The sequence below is a fragment of the Hibiscus syriacus genome, unplaced genomic scaffold (assembly GCF_006381635.1).
Source record: "Hibiscus syriacus cultivar Baekdansim isolate YM2019G1 unplaced genomic scaffold, ASM638163v2 tig00113721_pilon, whole genome shotgun sequence".
Taxonomy (NCBI): Eukaryota; Viridiplantae; Streptophyta; class Magnoliopsida; order Malvales; family Malvaceae; genus Hibiscus; species Hibiscus syriacus.
The window spans coordinates 445140-465848 of record NW_024063468.1 but is presented as its reverse complement, the minus strand read 5'-3'; the positions used below and the strand labels follow the sequence as shown (position 1 = coordinate 465848).

General features: G+C 33.7%; 2 protein-coding genes across 3 annotated transcripts; one reads left to right on the top strand and one right to left on the bottom strand.

Moving 5' to 3' along the window:
• Positions 1-2435: 2435 nt before the first annotated feature.
• Positions 2436-3505, bottom strand: LOC120186825 (cytochrome P450 78A9-like). The gene has a single exon (XM_039190661.1). It carries the CDS (start codon positions 3453-3455, stop codon positions 2451-2453), a length of 1005 nt encoding a protein of 334 aa, XP_039046592.1. The 5' UTR covers positions 3456-3505; the 3' UTR covers positions 2436-2450.
• An 8289-nt stretch (positions 3506-11794) lies between these two features.
• Positions 11795-13878, top strand: LOC120186827 (mediator of RNA polymerase II transcription subunit 10b-like). Of its 2 annotated transcripts, none has more exons than XM_039190663.1 (6): positions 11795-11881; positions 11979-12253; positions 12368-12448; positions 12551-12653; positions 12748-12837; positions 13672-13878. In XM_039190663.1, the coding sequence occupies exons 2-6, from the start codon at positions 12024-12026 to the stop codon at positions 13741-13743; spliced, it is 576 nt and encodes a 191-aa protein (XP_039046594.1). In that variant the 5' UTR covers positions 11795-11881; positions 11979-12023; the 3' UTR covers positions 13744-13878. The 2 variants fall into 2 exon arrangements, with proteins under 2 accessions (XP_039046594.1, XP_039046593.1); XM_039190662.1 differs by having other exon boundaries at positions 12748-12884.
• Positions 13879-20709: the final 6831 nt, after the last annotated feature.

The window sequence follows — 20709 nt, the reverse complement described above, 5'->3', positions numbered from 1 at the left end:
ACCTAATTTTAAATGATCGGTGGCTACTCCATCACATCGAAATTAAGTCGAAGCCCGATTCTAGACCTACCCAAAGGACGATTACGACAATAGTTATATAAATGATATTGCAAAATGCAAATTTTAAAATGAATACTAAAAAGATTAGTGTAACTTGTTGAGAAAGGAAGATGAGAATGGATGTGTGGGACACCGAGGTGGGGAAGATACAAAGATGTTTGAACGTGAAGTAGTCGTGGTAAAGTACCAGTTGTGTCTTTCAACCCATCTGCACTTCACGTTCGATCCACAGAGCCATGACCTAGTTCAAAGGGAAATGGCCCCCCAACCCCCAATTTCAGATAATGAAAACACCTCTCACACAATAAATGCAAATGTTTCTCATTTAAACATGATAACAATTGTTCGATACTTGTATCAAAATCCTTCTTTCTTTCTCGAACCGACAAGGGTATTGTTTCTCTCCCTTTCTATCTTGTTCTCAACTTTATCATTTGGTATCTTATAAAGTAAATCAGATGATAATATACTATTAAAAATTAAGCATTATGACAAAGTTACTTTCATATGTTTGTGTATACATGATCCATTTGGTTCTTAGATTTGTCCTAAAAGATGTGAACGTCATGTGCTACTTTTTTAAAATGAATCCCCTAAAATATTTTTTAATAAGACGAAATTGTAAAATATCAAAACTTATCACATTACGGTTGTTTCTTATAAAATAAAAATGATAAAGTACACAAATGGTCCCCCGATTATATGATATTACTTTATTGAGTTACCCGGTTATTAAAAGTTACAAAATGGTCCCCCAATAATAGAGAGTAGCTTTATTGAGTCCATCGACCATTAAAAGTTACAAAAATGATCATCTAACTGTTCATTGTGTTCCAAACTTGTCCTTTTCTGTTAAAAAATTAACGGTAGTTTGAGCTGAACGTTAATATGTTGACTAAGATATGATATTAATCTGAAATTATGAGATTAACTCTTTATCATATCTCAGTTAGTAGGTTAACGTTCAGCTGAGACCGTCATTAATTTTTTAACGGAAAAGGACGAGTTTGGAACATAATGAATAATCAAGTGATCATTTTGTAACTTTTAATAGTCAAGGGGCTCAACAAAGCTACTATCTCCGGTTAGAGGACCATTTTGTAGCTTTTAATAGTTGAGGGGCTCAACAAAGCTACTCTTTATAGTTAGAGGATCATTTTGTAACTTTTAATAATTGATGGCCTCAATAAAGCTACTCTATATAGTTAGAGGACCATTTTATAACTTTTAATAGTCGAGTGACTTAAATAAAATAGTATCCTATAGTCGGGGACCAAATGTATTCTTCACCCATAAAAATTTCAAACATATGAAATTAAGTTTTCTTAATTAAATTTTCTTCCGGTGTGCTTATAGTAGGAAAATTAATTTTTTAGGTTAGTATATTTTTTCAAAATTTGAGACCCTCAAATTTTGAGGCCATGTGGCATGTCACAAGTTAGATTTGCTAATGGACGGGCTACTGGTTTCTTTTTTGTAATATTTTAGTTCAAACATTTCAATTTTCAATCAAAATAATTCTTTAGTTGATTAACAGTTAACACATATTGTTGACGTGATATTTTTACATGCGTTTAATCGGTAATGTGACATGTGTCATAAAGTGATGACATGATTTATGTCATATCACCGAAAACGATAACATTACATACGTTACATCATCAATTATGCACATATACAAATACCACATCAGCAATTTGAATGATCTTCATCTAACATGAATTATTTTGATTAAAAATTAATATATTAGAAGTTAAAACACTTCAAAAAGAATGGAAAAGGGTCAAAACGACATTGTGTTTTGTGTGATCAATAGGTTAAGGCTTAGGGTAGTGTAGTTTGATATGGTATGGTTTAGGTCATGGGGTTTAGTGTCAAATTGATGAGTTATAAATTATTATTTAAACTTTTATTTAATATTAAATGTATAAAGTTCAGATTAAATCAATTTTTTTTAATGGAATAGAATTTTATTCACCTTAATATGTTATGTGTTGGATAAATTTCAACGTATATCTTCTATTACAACATAGTACAATAGAGGACAGAGAAAGTAGTGTCCTATTGTCCTTTATTTGACACCGATATTTCGTGGCCATTATGTTATACTTTGCTTCTTGAAATGCACAATAATGTCCACTTCCGCTTCTTCTTGGAGTTCCGTAAACAGAATAAAATAAGGTGCTATGGACATTTTGTGTAGGGGAAAAAAAGAAGATTTATCTGATCTATCATACAGCAACAAGAAACACCTTATAAAGAAAACGTGTATTATTATAGGAATCTAATCAACAAATTGTTCCCTCAAATCATTATCAAGATTCCACCTAGAAAACTCATGCAAGAGAAAGAAAAAAAAAGCATGCTTAAAAAATAGTAAATTGCTTTCTTCATGAATTATCATGGCAATTGCCGATAAGCTTGTTTCTTACCCAAAGAACGGCAATCATATCGTTTTCCGAGAGCCTATCAGATCCGTTGAGAGAAAGTAAAACGTCGACAAAATCATGGTTTTTTGCTCCAATTCGGAGTTTATGCTCCTGGATGATTTTGTTCACAAAATTGTTCACTCTGGGAACAAGTTCCGAGCATCGAAGCCGGATTTTTTGAATGTCTAAGCCACCAAGCCATGGAAGATGATCAAACCAATTGAGCTTCCCTAGTAGGTCGTAACCTTCTTCAACAAGCTGGCTGAGTTCTTCTGTTTCAGGATTCGATGATCCCAGATGATATTTACTTCCAAACACTGAGCTCATCATGTTGTTCAGTGAAGCTTTCTTGAGTAAATGGCGTACGGAGAACTCTCCACGACAACATGCAATGATGGACACCATTTGAGACGCGATGTCCAGCCTTTGTGCCTCGGTGGAACTAATTTGTTTAGGGCAAAACAGATGTGTTGCAGCGATTCTTCTCAGTGTCCGCCAGTAAACACCATAAGGAGCGAAACCGATCGCTCTGTTGAACATCAAACTATAAGCCGACTCTTTCACCGGACGATCACCGAAAACAGAACTATTAAGAATCTCCTTGGCAACATCGGGATTGCATGTGATGATAACCCGTGTTTCACCCAAGCTAAAAGCCATGAGCCGCTTTGCACCAAAGGATTTAGCTGCAGCGCAAAGCTTGTGGTGAGCTAGGTTAACCATGAGGTTCATGCTTCCAACAATCGGAAAGCCTCGCGGTCCTGGAATGGCGTTACTGGAAGCTTTCTTGGTCAACCAATTATACTTGCCCCAAGCAGGACCTCCAGGGAAGAACCAGAAGCACAAGGCCATGGCCAACCAGGCCATGCAAACAAAAACAACAAGCACGATGGAGTTTTGGTAAGAAAAATACTTGCATTTGGATGCGAGAAATAAAACCCAGAAGCAATCCGAGTTCGTCTCCATGAAGATGAAGAAGAAAAGATTGGACGTTTGTTTCTCTGAGTAAATGGTTTCCTTTTTTTGGGTTAAACTAAGAATTGGGTTGCTTGGTTTATATAGCGATTTGTGTACTAAGAATTGTTACACGTACGTGTATAATTATTTATTTAATACAATAAAAAAACCATTTTATTTCATAAATTATTTTTGAAAATAATCACGTACCGTATATATGTACGTAGCATTCCATAAAAGTAACAGTTAAGCAAGGCGTTTTATTTTGCCAGCATTATAACGGAAATAAATAAAATCAAAAGGTGCGCCGCCACTACCATTACGGAAGATGAGATTCGAGGAGTTCATGCCCCATAGAGCCAGCCATAGCCATCAGCCAATTTGCAATAATAATAAAAAGTTGGTTTTTTCTTTATAGAAAAACATTTCTATTTTCATTTATTTTATATATTAAAAAAAGCTTTCAAATTTGACTTCAAATAGCAATTTTTCCTCTGTGATTTTGTGAAGAAACCGTTTGATAAAGCATTAAAACAATTATTAGTAGTGTTTTAATTAGCATTTAAAAGAGGGAAAATCATTTTAGGCCGTTTATTTCAGCATAGTAACCCTTTAAGTGGCATTAAACTGTGAAAAGGCATAGCATTCCTTCTCAGGTGTGTACGGATCGTTAACCTGTTTTCGTAATAAATATTGCTGACGGAATAATTTGGATCGTCTTTTTCTTCAAATCCTAATTTAGAATAATTTGGATCATTGACCTTTTATTTTTTAAACTTGATATTAATACTTTAATGATTAAATATTAATGTTTATTTAATTATCATTTATATTCAATAAAAGTTAATTTGATAGTACTGGTTAACAAATATCTAACTGCAATGTTATAAGAGGATGGATCTAGAAAAGAACGAGTAAAGACAATTGTTCCTTTTAATTTTTTTATTTTTTTTAAAATTTTAATTTTTATACTTCTTATTAATAATTTATTTTATCTCTTAATTTTTATAAATTCAAATGCTTTAATTTTTTTTTAAAATTCAATCTCTCTCGTGATACTATAGTGTCTATCCACGAATATGGTACGGATTTAGGCACTAGAGCAGTTCAGCGAGTTGACAAAGCCCACGTGGAAATTTCTTGTCCGAATGTCGTGTGTTCAGTGCAATTTCGTTTTTCCTTTTATTGCCTTCTTCACGCGTATAAGGACTAAGGTCACGTCACATGCATGGTTTTCAGAACTGACCGGTTAGCGAATCGGTCATGTTATCGATTCAATAGTTTAATCGCTCGAATTGATTCGATCGGTCGAAAGAATCGAAAGTCATCATAATTATTTAAAAAATTAAATAAAAATATCAAAAATATTCAATAAAAAATAATTTTTTATATCACAAGTCATATTCAAAGCAAGTCATAACATATATAAGTTAAAAACCATAAAATCAAGTTAAACAAAATGATTCAAATTAACTACAACATAATATTTAAGGTAAAACATATTAAATAATAAATATAATTATATAACTATAATTAAAAAATAAATTTAGGGCTAAAAAATCATAACAAAATGATATTGTTTTGTATAATTTTTTTAAAAAAAACAATCCCACATAGCTAAGAAACATAGAAGAACATCCCAAAAGTCTAGAGAGTAAAAATATGAGAACAAAACAATCGTACATGACTAAGAAACATAGAAGAGCATCACAACTAACTTCTATAAATAATAGTGGTAATTTGACATTCAAAATCATGGAGCCTTTTGGTGAGCATTGAGTGAACTATTATTTCACTTCAATCAAGCTCGAATTTTAGGCTTCAATCGAGCTTCTAATTTTTTTTGAGTTCAAGCCTTTTCGAGTTCAAGTTTTAATATTATATTTCGAGTTCGAGTTGAACTTGATAATTTTTAGCTCGTGAGTTTAAGTCGAGTTGAGCTTACTTTTAAAGTTTTCAAGTTCGAGTCGAGCTCAGCAATACTCGAGTTCGACTTGGCTCGTTTAACAAACAACGTTGTTTGGTTTAATTAAAAAAAATTGACGTTTTTTCCCGTTTTTTCTGGTATTCAGCCGGTTCGGTTCGAACGGTTCAGCAGTTCTGACCGATTCACTAGTAGTGATTTTACCGGTGTAGATTGAACCGGATTAAGTAACGATTTTCAGTTGAACCGGCCGATCCGGTTCGATTTTTAAAAAACTGGTCCCATGGAAGGGGTTAAAAGGGTTTGGGAAAAAAGGACTTGTCCCTTTTTAGAATCGTTTGGCCTTAATCATGTGCCCTTAACAGCAAGGGACAATGTTGTTTTATTCGAACGCTACTCCCCCTAGCAGCAAGGGACATTGTTGTCATATTCCAACACCGGAGAAGGACAAAAACAAAACCAGACATGTAAACGATTGAGAATTCATATTCATTCATTTAATTTTAATCGAATAAATAAATTAATACAAACGACTAAACAAACTAAATTTTATATTCATGTTCGTTCATTAAGAAATGTATATTGTTCATGTTCGTTCATTACAATAATAAACGAACCCAAAGAACGAACGTAAATGAATACAAACGAACAAAATATAAATGAACGAATATAAAATTAATTAGATTTATATTTGAGAAGAGTTTTTTTAAAAATAATTTTAGGGTTTATGTTTCTTTAATTGATTTAGGTATTTTTTATTTGAGTAAAATTAATTAGATTTTAAAACATTAATGAGTTTAATGTTAAAATTTATTTGGTCTTAATATTTTAAACGAGTTTGGAGATTGGGATGAATATAAATGAACATAAATAAACGAATATAAATGAATGAAATATCAAACGATCACAAACATAAATGAATGAATGAGTCGTTTATTCGTATTCATTCGTTTAATTAAACAAATATAAAATCCTATTTATGTTCGAACATAAATAAACTTATCACCAAATAATCTACAAACGGTTCATTGAACTTAACAATACCCACATGGACTCATTCTAGTAATTTATCCTTCCCCTCAACTGTACGAACCAATTAATTTTAGTGACTAAAAAAAATTATTATTGTTATTAGAGGTTATAGATTAGAGTACTAATAATTATAACAGAATAATTAATCATTCATTATCAAATAATTCAAAAAATTTAAAATATATAATATTTTGTAATTAGCTCGTATTAATAAAAGAAACCCTTCTCTCAGCTGGTCCTCCTTTGAAGCTGCCGACAATAGGTCCCACTTGGTCAAAATTCAAACTGATCATTGGGAGTTTGAACTTTGAATGGGCTCATTTGACCATAATGGTACGAAGGCCATTCGACCACCCGACTAAGTCCCAAGAAAAACGAGTCACATCTAATAATACATTATTATTATTATTATTATCTAATTTATATAAAATATTAATTTAACATAATATTTTTATAATTAAAATTTATGCATTAAATCTTTTTAGTTTTCATATCTAGATAAAACACAAATCATGAAATAATAATATTTGTACAGTCTTTGAAGTTTGAACATACTCTAATAAAAAGATAAAACTCTTTGTTTTGTTTCAAAATTCCGAGCCTTATAAAATTTAAGAGGTGAACTTGAACTTATAAAATTTTAGGAGATAAAAATATATTTTAAATAAAAAATACATTGAAAAAATTTAAAGTATATATTAAATTTAAAATTGTAGGGAGACGACCGCCCCATCCACCTCGTCTAATCCCATCCATGCTTATACTCATTATTTGTGTGTAAAGACTAGATTCATTCAATGGTTTGAGTGATTAGGGGTTAGTTAATCAAATTACCCAATCTTGGTCAAGGCTTAACTTATATGATATACGACAACTAGTTGGATTAACTTATTAATGATATGCCCTAAAGGATTTGTCACGATAATCATCATTTACACGTTATAAATATTAGTCAAGCGATCGAGTCCATGCTCTCTAAATTAATGGACCATATGAGTCTTTCCCACTTGAGGAGCAAAAAGGGTTTGGGGAGGTGATAATGGATTCCATTCCAAAAACAGAAGAAAGGCAATTGGATGTTTAAAATGACCCAATAATGGATCTTTTGAATGCTTAGCAGGAATTAATGTTTCATCATATACTGTGATCACTGTCTTTTAAGATGCTCTAAGAGGCGGCTCCAATTTGCTCAAATTTCTGGTGCATCATCTACAGCATTTTCATATTATTCGTTTGACCCAATGATGAGTTACAGTGATTGAGTTGAGAACTGTGTGCTAGTTTCTATATTGACACATGAAACAAGCACTACCGGTAGTGGATAGGATATCCAATTAATGGAATAGCCAAGAAATGAGGCTTTCTTCATTTGTTGTGTTAATTAAATATTAGTTTAGTGGTTTACTTGTGTTCAACTTGGAAGCTTAGAAGGGTTGCTATTCAACGGAACTAGGACGGACGTAAGATTTTATATTAATAGAGAAGATAAGTTTATAAAATAAATTAAAACGAAAACATATTATCAATACAAAATATAAAATTTGAAATATATAATAATTTGAAATTTTTAGAGGATAATCAGGAATGATCCATCCATGAACAGAACCAAACCTTCTCTAGTGACGAACAAGTTGCCGGAGCAGATCAGCAAATAAGATAGCAAATCACAGAGATGAAGGAGCATTAAGTTGGCCGTAATTATTATCCAAGTTGACATAGGTGTGTGATCAAATCAGATTTGTTTATTTTTCTTGATTTGGATTTGAAATTCCAAGGACTTTACCTTGGTAAACGGTCTTTACATAAACGTGGATCTATTTTTTTTAAAGTGCAAAAGTTTTCATTGGTGAATCTAGCTTGAGCCATCGGCAATTATGGGAGGACCGAGGCTAGGCCACGCTTGAGTGCCATAGGCGGCCTAGCGTTCAAATTGTTCTCTTTTCTTCTTCTATTATAATTCCACTAATGTGACTAGGTAATCGAGCGAGTCGATCCCGAGTTGTAAAGTACTCACTCGTGCTTGTTAAAAAATTTTGTTATTTGACTTGATTCGTTGTTCGTTAAACTCATTAAATTTTTGCTCAACTTGTGCTCGTTAAAAAAAATTGTTGCTAAACTCGACTCGTTGCGTTAAACTCGTTGCTCGTTAAGCTCATTGCTCGACTTGTGCTCGTTAAAAAAAGTTGTTGCTCAACTCGACTTGTTGCTCGTTAAGCTCGTTGCTCGTCTCGTCACTCGTTAAGCTCACCAAAATTTTTACCTCATTTTCTTAACTATAGGTAAAATCTACTTATACTATATTGAGCTTAATATAAATATAAAGTAATCAATTTAAGCAAAAAAATTATCAAAAGAGTGTAGGAAACAATTTCAAATTTCAAATTCTAAATTCAAAAGTAACACTTCACAAATACATTAAAATAATAAATAAGATTTGATTTTTAAATGTAGTAAAATATTAATTAATAAATTAATAATTTTTATTATTTGTAAAAAAATTAATAGATTGACAAATTATCATCTTTTTTATTATCTATTAGTAAATTAATATTTTTTTAAGATAACTACTAAAAAATTATATAAAATAAATTAACGAGTTGCTCACGAACTTATCGAATCGAGTTGGACTTTGCTTGGCTCAACTCATTCAGGTCTCGAATCGAGCTCAAATTTAAGTTGAATAAACTCGAATTGAGCTTTTACCGGATTTTAACCGAATCGAGTTCGAACTACTCACGAGTTACTCAACTCATTAAACATCCCTTTACATAGATCCTGTGATCAACAACTGTTTTTGAAAAATCACTCCATAACTTAATTTAAATATAATTATTTATAATTATGTATATGTTTAAATATTAATTATAATTAATTTTATTGAATTAGATGAGATAGAAGCACCAATTAGGAAGGTATTATGCGAGTAATTAGTCATGGTTATAGTTGATAATATTAAACATATATAATAATTACACTTCTATGTATTAGAATTATTTGTATTTATAAGAGATTTAACATTTTTTTATTCAAAATACAAAAGTAAGAATCATTTTGTGTTATATATATGCTATTAAAAATCATATATATGTTTTTGTGCAATAATTATATATTCGTTCTCAGTCTTCATAGTTTCCCAACAATAAAATTATTTACAATATAAAGTACACATAACTTTTTTAATTTAATTCATAATTAATTTTTATAATATAAATAATAGTGTGTTATAACTCAAATAGTTAAACTAACTTTGAAATATTATATAAAAATTATATTTTATTTTTATTTACTTAAAAATTTAACTTTTCCGAAATATTTATGATTTTTTGAATTTTACAAAATAATGTAAAAAATCATAAAATAAAATTTTAGAAAACACTAACTAGCTAGGAGTGATGGAATTGATTCCATCTGCCAACTAGCTAGGCCCCAAGGTTCTCCAAGAATGCTACTACCTACATCTAAAGCCACGTGGTGGCTAAAAACTAAATACAAATCTCTTTTTATTAATTATTAAACGAGATATGATGATCTTTTTACCTTCATGGAATCTAAAACGTAGCTCATTGTGAACCAGTTTTATTAATCAATTCGTGATTATGTAGATACGTACGACGTTTTCCATTTGTATGATTAGCTTAGTTAGCTGAATCCACAGCGTAAATCTTCTGGGTTAGGTACTGATATTGACATCTTAAACTGTCATTTGATGAAGAGAAAAAAGAAGAAGACTGAGCTGTACACACCCAGGGAGGAACCCTTAAAAGTATTATCTGATGGATCGATTCCCTCTCGGGCTCAGCTTTGTGTGTGCGTGCTTTGCATATTATATCTTTTGCAGAATCCATTTCCAGCCAATCCCACATCTTCTAAAGCAAACCCAGATTTGTTCTTCTTTTGCACAAGAATTATAATCTCGCATCAAAAGCTTCCACTAAGTTCCTCTTTATATATACACATATACTGGGAGTTGATTAAGACCTTTTCAAGTGGGATAAAGGCTTGACAATGAGAACATATACTGCAGTGGGCGCGATGAGGGCATATGTTCTTGAACGAAGCGGAATATGAGAACCCATTTCTCGGCTTTTGCTGTGGCCCAGGTCATCACTTGGAACTAAAGGTGTTTTTGGTTCAGCCCTATCTTTAACGGGCAGAATTTTGATGGGAAAATTGACGTGTGAACAAATAGATGAGTAGGTTCGCTCTGGGTTTCACATCATTGCCTCGTTCTTTATATTCGTTCCTAGGGTTGTTTGAAAGTGATGGAGCTTTTAAGATACACTCTTGATGTTAACAGGGCTCTGCGTTTAACCCGAATGTTGAAAAGTTAGGGTTGAGAAAAGAACAAGAAGATATGTGTTGGGGGAAATGACAATGGCCTAAATTGGCACTAGACTATGGCCTAAATTGGCACTAGACTATGTATGTATATATATATATATATATTCTATATTGTAGGTGTTCTCAGGGAAAAATAGTTAATTTGTATTCATTTTTATAGTGGATGATTGAATCTTGGTATTATGAAAAACAGATGAGATGAACAATTACCACACCATATCTCATGGTTAATTAATATATTTTTTCTTATAATAAATAAATGGTAAATTACATGTTTAGTACCTAAACTATCAATTTGGTCCATTTTAGTACCTAAACTTTCAATTTTTTCAAAATCATACCTAAACTTTAGCTTTTGTTTCATTTTAGTACCCCCATTAAAATTTTAATGATGAATTTTGATTTTTTTTAAAGTTTAGGTACTAAAACGGATCAAAACTAGTAGTTTAGGTACTAAACGCGTTAAGTTTTTAATATCGGGATACTAACATAAAATGAAAACTAAAAGATAGGTATGATTTTAAAAAAAATTAAAAGCTTAGATACTAAAACGGACCAAAACCAATAGTTTAAGTACTAAATACATAATTTAACCATAAATAAAAGGACATGATAAACTTATACTAGATATGCTTTTTAGCTTTTCGCTGATCTATGATCATTAGAGGAATATAAATAAATAATTAAGACTAAAATTTTGTACATCCATATTATCTATTTTTTTACATGTAAAAAACTACTTATTTTAATTGTCGATCTCAATCATCTATTTATATTCGTCTAATAATCTTGAATTATTATTTTTTGAACAGTGATAATCTTCAATTAATCTAAAATTAAATAATTTTACATAATATAACCTAATATTATCCCATAAATAAATAATGCTTTACTAATCTTAACAATTATCCTTAGATCATCCATATTTGTATTGTCTGTGCTCATGGTCCTTGGGCAAGCCGAGTCCTTAACCAATTACTGCAGTTGGGGTTTTTAAAAGCTTCTATATATATGGGCCTTTAAAGTGGGCTTTATTATCAAGCGGAGGCCCGAAAGACACACTGGAAAACCTGAGTCAATCCAATTCGGAGGTTCCCAAATTCATTGGACTCTCTCTCTCTGCGCGCAGATTTTTAGGGTTTGTAGCGGATTTCAGTTTCCTCTGCTTTGTTTCTTTAGGGTTTAAGCTTCAGATCAATTTGTTTAATCATCACTTGTTTTAAATGTAATTACAGTGAACCAATCAGAGGAGAGAAGGAACAAATTACGAGTCCGTAGAAATGGATGCATCGCAAGTTTCGTCGTTAGGGACTACGGGTGGGAGCGGCGGAAACGGCTTGGTAAACAATCAAACCAATGACAAGGCAAGCGCAACGCCGAATGATGATCCAAAGCAGAATCTGAATCAAGTCATAAACTCCATCCAGAAAACATTAGGTCTTCTCCATCAACTATACCTCACCGTCTCTTCTTTCAATGCCGCTTCACAGCTCCCTCTCCTTCAACGCCTGTAATCTTTTTTTCCCTTCAAATCCATATCTATTTTATTCTGCGAGATTTTTGTTAGCTTTTTGCAGCATTGCTGATCTCATTAGGGTTTTCAATTTTTTTTAATGTTTTGTAGTAATTCATTAGTTTCGGAGCTCGATAACATGGCTAAATTATCTGAGAAGTGTAATATTCAAGTGCCAATGGAAGTTCTTAAGTCGGTTTGGTTTCCTTTCACTATTACTTTTTTGTGCCATTTTTTACAAATTTAGTTTGTGTTCTTTGGTTGCTAGTAGTAACTTGTCTGTTTTTGTGTTAGTTTGATTGATGATGGGAAGAACCCTGATGAATTTACGAGGGATGTTTTAAATGACTGTATTGCGAAAAATCAGGTTACTAAAGGCAAAACCGATGCCTTCAAGGTAGTTCTTATTTCCTCTTATAGGATGGTTTGGTTTAATTTTATATTATTAAGCACAACCCGATCTGTATTTACCTTAATATTGAATTTTATAGAGTTTACGGAAACATCTTCTTGAAGAGCTTGAACAAACATTTCCTGATGAAGTTGAATCCTACAGAGAGATACGCACAAGTGCTGCTGCTGTGAGTTATTTTGATGATTATGCTTTCGTAAATGTTATTCATGAGTGGTAATCAGTTATCCTAAACGCCTTGACTGATGATATGTTATTTGTATAACTGTTGCATTTCGGTTCTTGTGTTGTAAATCTCCTTATTCGTAGCCTCTTGACATAGCTTTCTTTTCGTCAATGTTAGTCCACTCTCACTGTAACCTCTTGTTAACCACCTCTTTGATTTCATCATTAGACGGATGATGTCTTGCCTGCTTTATGAAAATGTCTAGGCTTATTTTCTTCTTATCTGTTTTCTTTTTGCATGTCTTCTCTTTATTCCCATGCAGGCTTGCACGGTGCTTTGGGTTAGATAAGGAGTGAAATGAAGGCATTCTAAAACATTGTTTTCCTATCCAAAGCTTTCTTTGCATCTGTGTTATGTTATAATGTTCTCCCATTTTCTTACACAACTGCTCTCTGCTTGATAAAAGTGGAAACAAACATTTAATTAATTTATCTATTGGTTTGGGAAGGACTGAAGAAGAATTGTATGTGTTTTTACAACATCTGAATTTGGTATGCATCTTATAATATTTACAATGCATGTTTTAATTTCAAAAGCTTAGATTGATATGAAATATGAAGTACTTAAAGATGAAACATTAAACCGTGCATTTAAAATGTGTGCATGTCTTAAGTAGCCATAAAGTGAGTTATTACGAGACTAAAATGAAATTGTTACTCCTTTAAGTTTATGCATATTTCTGTTGTTCCCTTGAAAATAGAATCGCATTTGACATTCTTTAGACTGTCAAGTTTTTGTCACTGATTATGTCAGGCTAAAGCTGTTCATACAATGCAGGAATCTAAACGGCTTGCTCAATCACAGAGTATTTTACAGAATGGGGACGTAAAAGTCAAAACTGAGCTTTAGATGCTTGTGCTTGGAGTTCTCTCCGCCCCTTTTTTTTCATCTATATAGGTTTCTGTATGTAATAGACTTGCTCAATAAATTCTTATGTAACAACATTTTTGGCTTGTATCAAGAATTTGACAATTTGCAGTTCTCTCTCTGATCTTTAATTGCCCTCTTGTTTACTTCATTTGTACTTACGATTAAATGACTAATATAAACGACTGAAGGGGTTTCTGATGTGCTATTCAGTCTTTCAAAGAAAGCACTTTTGTATTCGGCTATGTGAGCATGCTCAGTGGGTACAAGTTTGATGCACACATAGGATTTAGCACTTGCCATTGCTCATTTCATGCAAAAATTGACATTCTTGAATGCTTGTTAAAATTCTTGCTATTCTGTGTATTTTGGTTTCAGTTTTAGCTTTCAGGACAGGGAATGTCTGGCTAGAAAAGTGAAAGAGAACCTGAAATGCATGCATCATTGATTTATAGTCGACACGTTGATAGAAATGTGTATGTATATATATGTATATGTGGAGATGATCAAAATTTCAGATTGAATTCAGTTGGTGGGCTTTTGATGCAAGGGCGCTGCATATTTCAATTTCCCATTCAACTTCACCAGTACTACCACCAGTTTGAACTACAACTTGACTCGCCAAGGAAACAATTGAACTCGAAGCTGCACCAATTTTCCGATGACGTCAAGGAACCATCAGTGCCTTCCATCTTGTTCAGAACCACACTATCTTCGTCCCTTCTCTCAACATTTCTGTTATTGTCATCGCATGAAGGCAAATTGTCATTTCCCTTGAATAGAAAGGTAACCTTTTCGTTTCTGTAAATATGATTGGGAACCAGGTGGCTAGAATAAGTGGTGAAGAGGGTATCCGGGGGGTAGGCCTTTGCTTGACCTGAAGCAGGGTTTTGATAGGGAAAATACCAACTGCACTGTTGGTTTATTGGGACACCTGTTGGACAAAATTGTGGGTTTCGCTCTCAACTAGCATGGAATTCGGCCATTTGTCCTGGAATCGTCCAATAAATTATTAATAGTAGGATACTAAAATAAAACTTTAATTATAATTTTTAAAAGATTGAAAATTTAAGTATTAAAACAAATTAAAATTAATAATTTAGATATTAAACGATTAATTTACTCTGTAATTTACAATCTGAGTTTCATGGTGGAATTTCGCTTCTTAAACGTCTCAGCCATCTGCTGGTTTTTCTGGGACACTTAAAGTTCAGTTGGACGTTTTGGGTTGTGGTGAAAAGTGTCTGGTAAACAGTGGCAGAGGTACCGTCGTTAATCCTTGAACATTCCCCACTGAGACTGTCACTCTCTGTTACTGTTTTACCATTAGGAATGCAAGTGTATACAATATTTGATTAACTATTCATAAAAAGCCAGTATAATATTTATTTATCAACAATAACAACAAAACCCTATTACCATGTGTAATGGGGTAAGGGGAGGTAGGATAGTAGGCTGCCCCCAACGCCAAGATTGAGAGCAGCTTCCGTGGAAGACCTCGGACAATCATCAAATTAAAGATAAAGATAAAATGTAGTTCATGTATAAATAAATAAATGCATAGTTGAACAATCTTCATATGCAGTCCTCATATGCACGTCTGTAATGATAAGTAATCTCTTTAAATAAATCCATGCATTAAAATATCTGCATATAGACAGAAACGTAAGACCCGACTAAATTTAAAAAGAGGGAACCTGAAGAGAATGATACACAATAGTTAACGGTAGCAAGCTACGAGAAGGAATAAAGTCTAATGGGTTAAAAACCTAAACTAAGGCAACACTACTCCGCTACCCTAGTTCTAAGACTTCATAAATTCTAATGACAGAAACATATATAAAGTATAAATAATGAAAATTATTACAAAGGCAGAAGACAGAGATGTTACACCCTATATCTGTGACCCGCACTACTCGGCTACCTTGGTCTTAAGTCTCCATACTTTCCTATCAGAGGTCATGTCATCGGTAATGGCTAAATCCTTCAAATCGGCTCTCAAGCAATCTTCCCACTTCCGCATTGGTCTTCCTCTCCTTATGGCGCCGTCGACTCTACCCTCTTGACCGCATCCGATGGTTGTCGCCTAAGGACATGCCCAAACCATCGTAGTCTTTCCTCCCTTAATTTTTCGGATACAGGCACCACCCCTAAGGACATCCTAATAGCAGAGTTTGGTGTCATATCCCACAGAGTTCTACCACATGCCCATCGTAGCATTCTCATTTTTGCGGCTTCCATCCTCCTTACGTGATCCTTCTTGATTGCCCAATATTCTAATCCATACAACAACACTGGTCTTATAGCCATTATATAAAATTTTCCCTTAAGTTTTAGAGGCACCCTCTTGTCACATAAAACTCCAGTTGCAACCCTCCACTTTAGCCATCCCGCCTTTACACGATGTGTAACGTCATCATCTACACCCCCATCTTTATGTATCATAGACCCTAGGTACTTGAAACATTCTTTTGAGGGGATAACGTGTCCCTCTATGCATACTTCTACATCTTCATCGTTTTTATTTTCACTGAAGTTTGACCATAAATACTCTTGTCTTTTCAATATTGATCCTTAGACCTTTTACTTCCAAAGCAGTCTTCCAGGCAACCAGTCTTCTATTCAGCTCAGTTTTTGTTTCGGCAACTAGGACAATATCGTCAGCGAAAATCATACACCATGGAACACCGTCTGGTGTCACACAATAGCTGCCGTCCATAATCAAGGCGAAGATGTAAGGGCTAAGAGCTGACCCCTGGTGGAGTCCGATTTCCACCGGGAATGCTTCGGTGTCGCCAACTATAGTCCTGACGTAAGTAGTTGATCTACAGTATATATCACGAATCGCCCTGATATAAGCAGTTGGGACCCGTCTCGTTTCCAAGGTCTTCTAGATCGTATCGCGGGGAACGCTATCATACGCCTTCTCAAGGTCAATAAACGCCATGTGAATATCTCTATTTTTCCCCCCTATATTTCTCCATAAGCCGTCGAAGTAGATGAATCGCCTCCGTAGTAGACCTGCCTGGCATAAAGCCAAATTGGTTTTCCAAAACCCTAGTAACTTGTCTCAACCTAACCTCTATCACCCTTTCCCATAGCTTCATGGTATGGCTGAGTAGTTTAATACCTCTGTAGTTGCCACAACGTTGGGGATCTCCTTTATTCTTATAGATTGGTATCACCGTAGACTCTCTCCACTCCTCTGGCATCTTGGCAATCTCTAAAATAATATTAAAGATGTTGGTCAACCAATTTACTCCCTCTTCTCCTAGGGCCAACCACACAGTGATAGGAATTTGATCTGGACATACAACTTTGCCCCTCCCCATCTTTTTAATAGCCATTTTGACTTCCTCAAACCCAATCCTACTTGTAGGGCATCCATTGGCCGTAGGATGATGGTCAACTGACCCATTAATGATACTATCTCTACAGGGAGATGCACCGTCATTAAATAAGCCAAAGAAGTAACTACCCCAAACCCTCTTAATATCATGATCTTTCATTAGAAGAACATCATTGTTGTCCTTAATAAACCTAATGATACCTAGATCATTTTTCCTATTTTCCCTGGATTTTGCAAGCATGAAGATGTCGTTTTGTCCTTCCTCGGTGTCTAATCTCTTATACATTTCCTCGTATGCCTTACCCTTTGCTTTAGCCATTGTTTTCTTGGCTTCCCGCTTTGCCTCCTTGTATCTTTTTTTTAGCTCTCGATCTTTCTTCGTCATCATTGCATTGTAGAAACTCCTTGAAGCAAGTTTGCTTTGTCTTTACCTTAGTTTGGACTTCATCGTTCCACCACCACTATTATTTATGTTCCTTGACCTTCCATGTCGACAACCCAAGGGTTTTGTTGAGTTAATCGATCGATGGAATCAGCCAAGAGGGAGGTGAATTGGTAATAAAAATTTTGGTGGAAGCTTTTGCAGAAAATTGAAAGTAATTACACATCAATTTACAGTGGTTTAACTTTATCAACCAAAGTCTACGTCCACTACCTTAGCTATTCACACTAAGGATTTTCCAACAAATTCACTAATGTGTTCTTTCTTTTGAGGCCAAAGAGATAACCTTACAACTCCCTCAAGAATATACCCCAATTCTTGAGAACACTCTTTTCTCAAAGAGAATATTACAAATTTGCAAACTCACAAGAAAAAAACCTCACAAGGCAAATATGTTTGCACAATTCTAGAACAAAGAAAGAACACTCAAGAATAAATACAATTGAGCACAATAAGTGTTCTTGAAAGCAAAATGAATATTGAATGAAAAATAGGCTTGAAATGCTCAAACTTGAGGTTTGATGCTTTCTCTTTGATTCTCTCTTGATTCTAATTGCTTGATGTTTCTTATTTTTGATCAATGTCTTCTAAGCTTGTTTAAATACACCTTTAAATAATTTTGAAGGTTGGGGATGCTTAGTGGAGTCAATATAGCTGTTTAAGTGTGAAAATAATTAATAAAATCAGTTGGGAGTGTCAGTGCATCGATGCATACCCATGGTGCATCGATGCATCAGTGTAAAATTCAAATATTTTAACCGTTGGACCCTTAGTGAGTGCACCGATGCATCAAGTGCATTCGATGTTTCAAAATAGCCAGAGTGCATCGATGCATGGCTGGTGCATCAAATGCATTCGATGTTTTCATAAAATCCTCAGTGCATCGGTGCATGGTATGTGCATCGATGCATGAAATGCATTCGATGTTCAATTTAATTCATGGTGCATCGATGCATGGATTGGTGCATCAGTGCATCACTCTGAAAAATTGATTTTAGGCTTGATTTTGGTTCAAAATACTTTGTGAAAATTGTTTCAAAAATATATTAAGTATAAAACACAATTTTACACATTTAGTAAGGTTTGAAATTGATCTTAAAAGACTTGGAGTAATAATTTGATATTCGATTAATTGAATCGAATATACTTAGAAAATTATTTGTAAAATCTTAAAATTCATTTAAACTAATTTGTTATATCGAAACACAAAAATGTTTTCAACAATCTCCCCTTTTTTGATATAACAAAAACATTTGTGTTATTTTAAGATTTTCTAAAAATTTGAAATCAATTTTGAAATTACTCCAAATTACTCCCCCTTACTATAACACTTCTCCCCTTTAAAACTTTTAACACTTAACACTTCTCCCCCTTTTTGTTAAATAAAAAAGACTCAAAAACTGAAGGCTTTGAAAAACATAGCCAATTGATTAAACATTTTAATTGAATATAACTTAAGCTGCTAAGATCAAAGATCAAAAGAGAGGTTAGCCATTAGTGTTCATAATCAATATTCAAATCAAATGTGAAATGGTAAATTGGTCATAATGCAACTAAAAAATAAATGATGCATATATTGAAACAAACCAAAATATATATGAAATAAAAGTTTAAATATCCATCAAACAAACATTCAACAATCAAAGAAAGACAATCCAAAATGTTTTAACAATTTAAATTCAAGTTCAAACCCAAAAATAATCAAAGCAAGATAAGTCTATTAATCCATCGAATGATCGGGAGGATGAGGAGGGTAACAAGCTCTCATCTCAAGCGTGAGTGCATCCAAACGATCATTCATATCTTGTTGTGAAGCGCGAATCCATGGACGCATACCGTAAATCAAATGTCTCCAAAAACGAACGAAAATATGGAGGTATTTGATCTTATTGTGGAGCTGTTTCTGGTGCAGGCTCGTCATCAGGTACGTGATCATTGATGTCTTGCATAAGTTGTTGAAATTCAGGATCATCGTCAGAAGCCGGAGTCGAATGAGGAGGAGGAGCACGAGAGGAGCTAGGAGCAGCTCGTGAGGAACTAGCTCCCAGAGTTTGTTTATCGGGTTTAAAAGCCCATAAACCTGTTACCTCATCCAATTTCCAATCTGGTTTCTTCAAGGATGTGATATTGATAGGTTTTGGAAGTGGTATAGGATTGTCAAGAGAGACATCTAGACCCAGTTTGATAAAGAGATTACTTAGAAGATAACCATAAACTAAGGTTTCGACATGTTTGGACGGGATAATGTTTATGATGTCCACTAGTTGACTGAATATAATGTGGGGTAGATTTATTTTGATTTTATTTTTAATACAATACATCCACCATAAATCCTTAGCACGAAGTGTGGAGTACATATCTCCGGATGGTCTAAACCACCAAGAGATCATCAAATGGAGAAAACGACCGTGATGAGATCGTAGAGTACTAACACTTGAGTTTGAAATATAGGGATATTCCACATTTTCACTCTCATTATATACACTACTATCATCTAACCCAAATCAGAAAGCTATAGTCTCGGGGTCAATATTAATATATTGGCCTAAAAGATAGGATCTAATGGCTATAGTTCCACATTGAGTTTCATTTTGAATACACACCGCATTGGAATAGAAAATGCGGACCAATTGTTGATAGACGATAGGTTTAAGCTTAAACAATTTATCAAACTTCCAAGCTTTAAGAATCAGAAGGTATTCGAAATCAATGTCAACCATGGCTTGAAGCGAAGGAATATGCTCTTCACGGATTCTATAAGTTTGGAAAGAGTACCTAGAGTACAATTTGTCTCTACGACGCTCAGGCATGTTAAAATAAGATCCTAATAGAGATTAAGGTGGAGGAGGAACGAGATTAGGAGGTTGAGGAACGGGAGGACATTTTTGGTTTGACCGACTCGAAGATGACCTAGGTCATTTAGGGTTTTATATGATTAAAGGAAATCGGAATAAGGAATATCACCTGCAATTTGAAACACATGTATGCACAATCAATCCCAAAACTCAAATGAGTCCTCAATAATTCAAGGTTCTCTAAACCATATCCTAATGGGCATGTTTTGAAAACTATTTAATAATATTTGATAATCATAATATAGTTTTTATGAAAACAACACAATTAAATAAAAATATTACTAATTTTCGAAATCATAATT

What these genes read in the sequence shown, in the direction of transcription:
- LOC120186827 (XM_039190662.1), top strand. Translation starts at nt 12,024, where the DNA reads ATGGATGCATCGCAAGTTTCGTCGTTAGGGACTACGGGTGGGAGCGGC. An exon ending in CTCCCTCTCCTTCAACGCCT is followed by an intron (nt 12,254 to 12,367) that starts GTAATCTTTTTT and finishes AATGTTTTGTAG; the next exon opens with TAATTCATTAGTTTCGGAGC. An exon ending in GTGCCAATGGAAGTTCTTAA is followed by an intron (nt 12,449 to 12,550) that starts GTCGGTTTGGTT and finishes TTTTTGTGTTAG; the next exon opens with TTTGATTGATGATGGGAAGA.
- LOC120186825 (XM_039190661.1), bottom strand. Translation starts at nt 3,455, where the DNA reads ATGGAGACGAACTCGGATTGCTTCTGGGTTTTATTTCTCGCATCCAAA.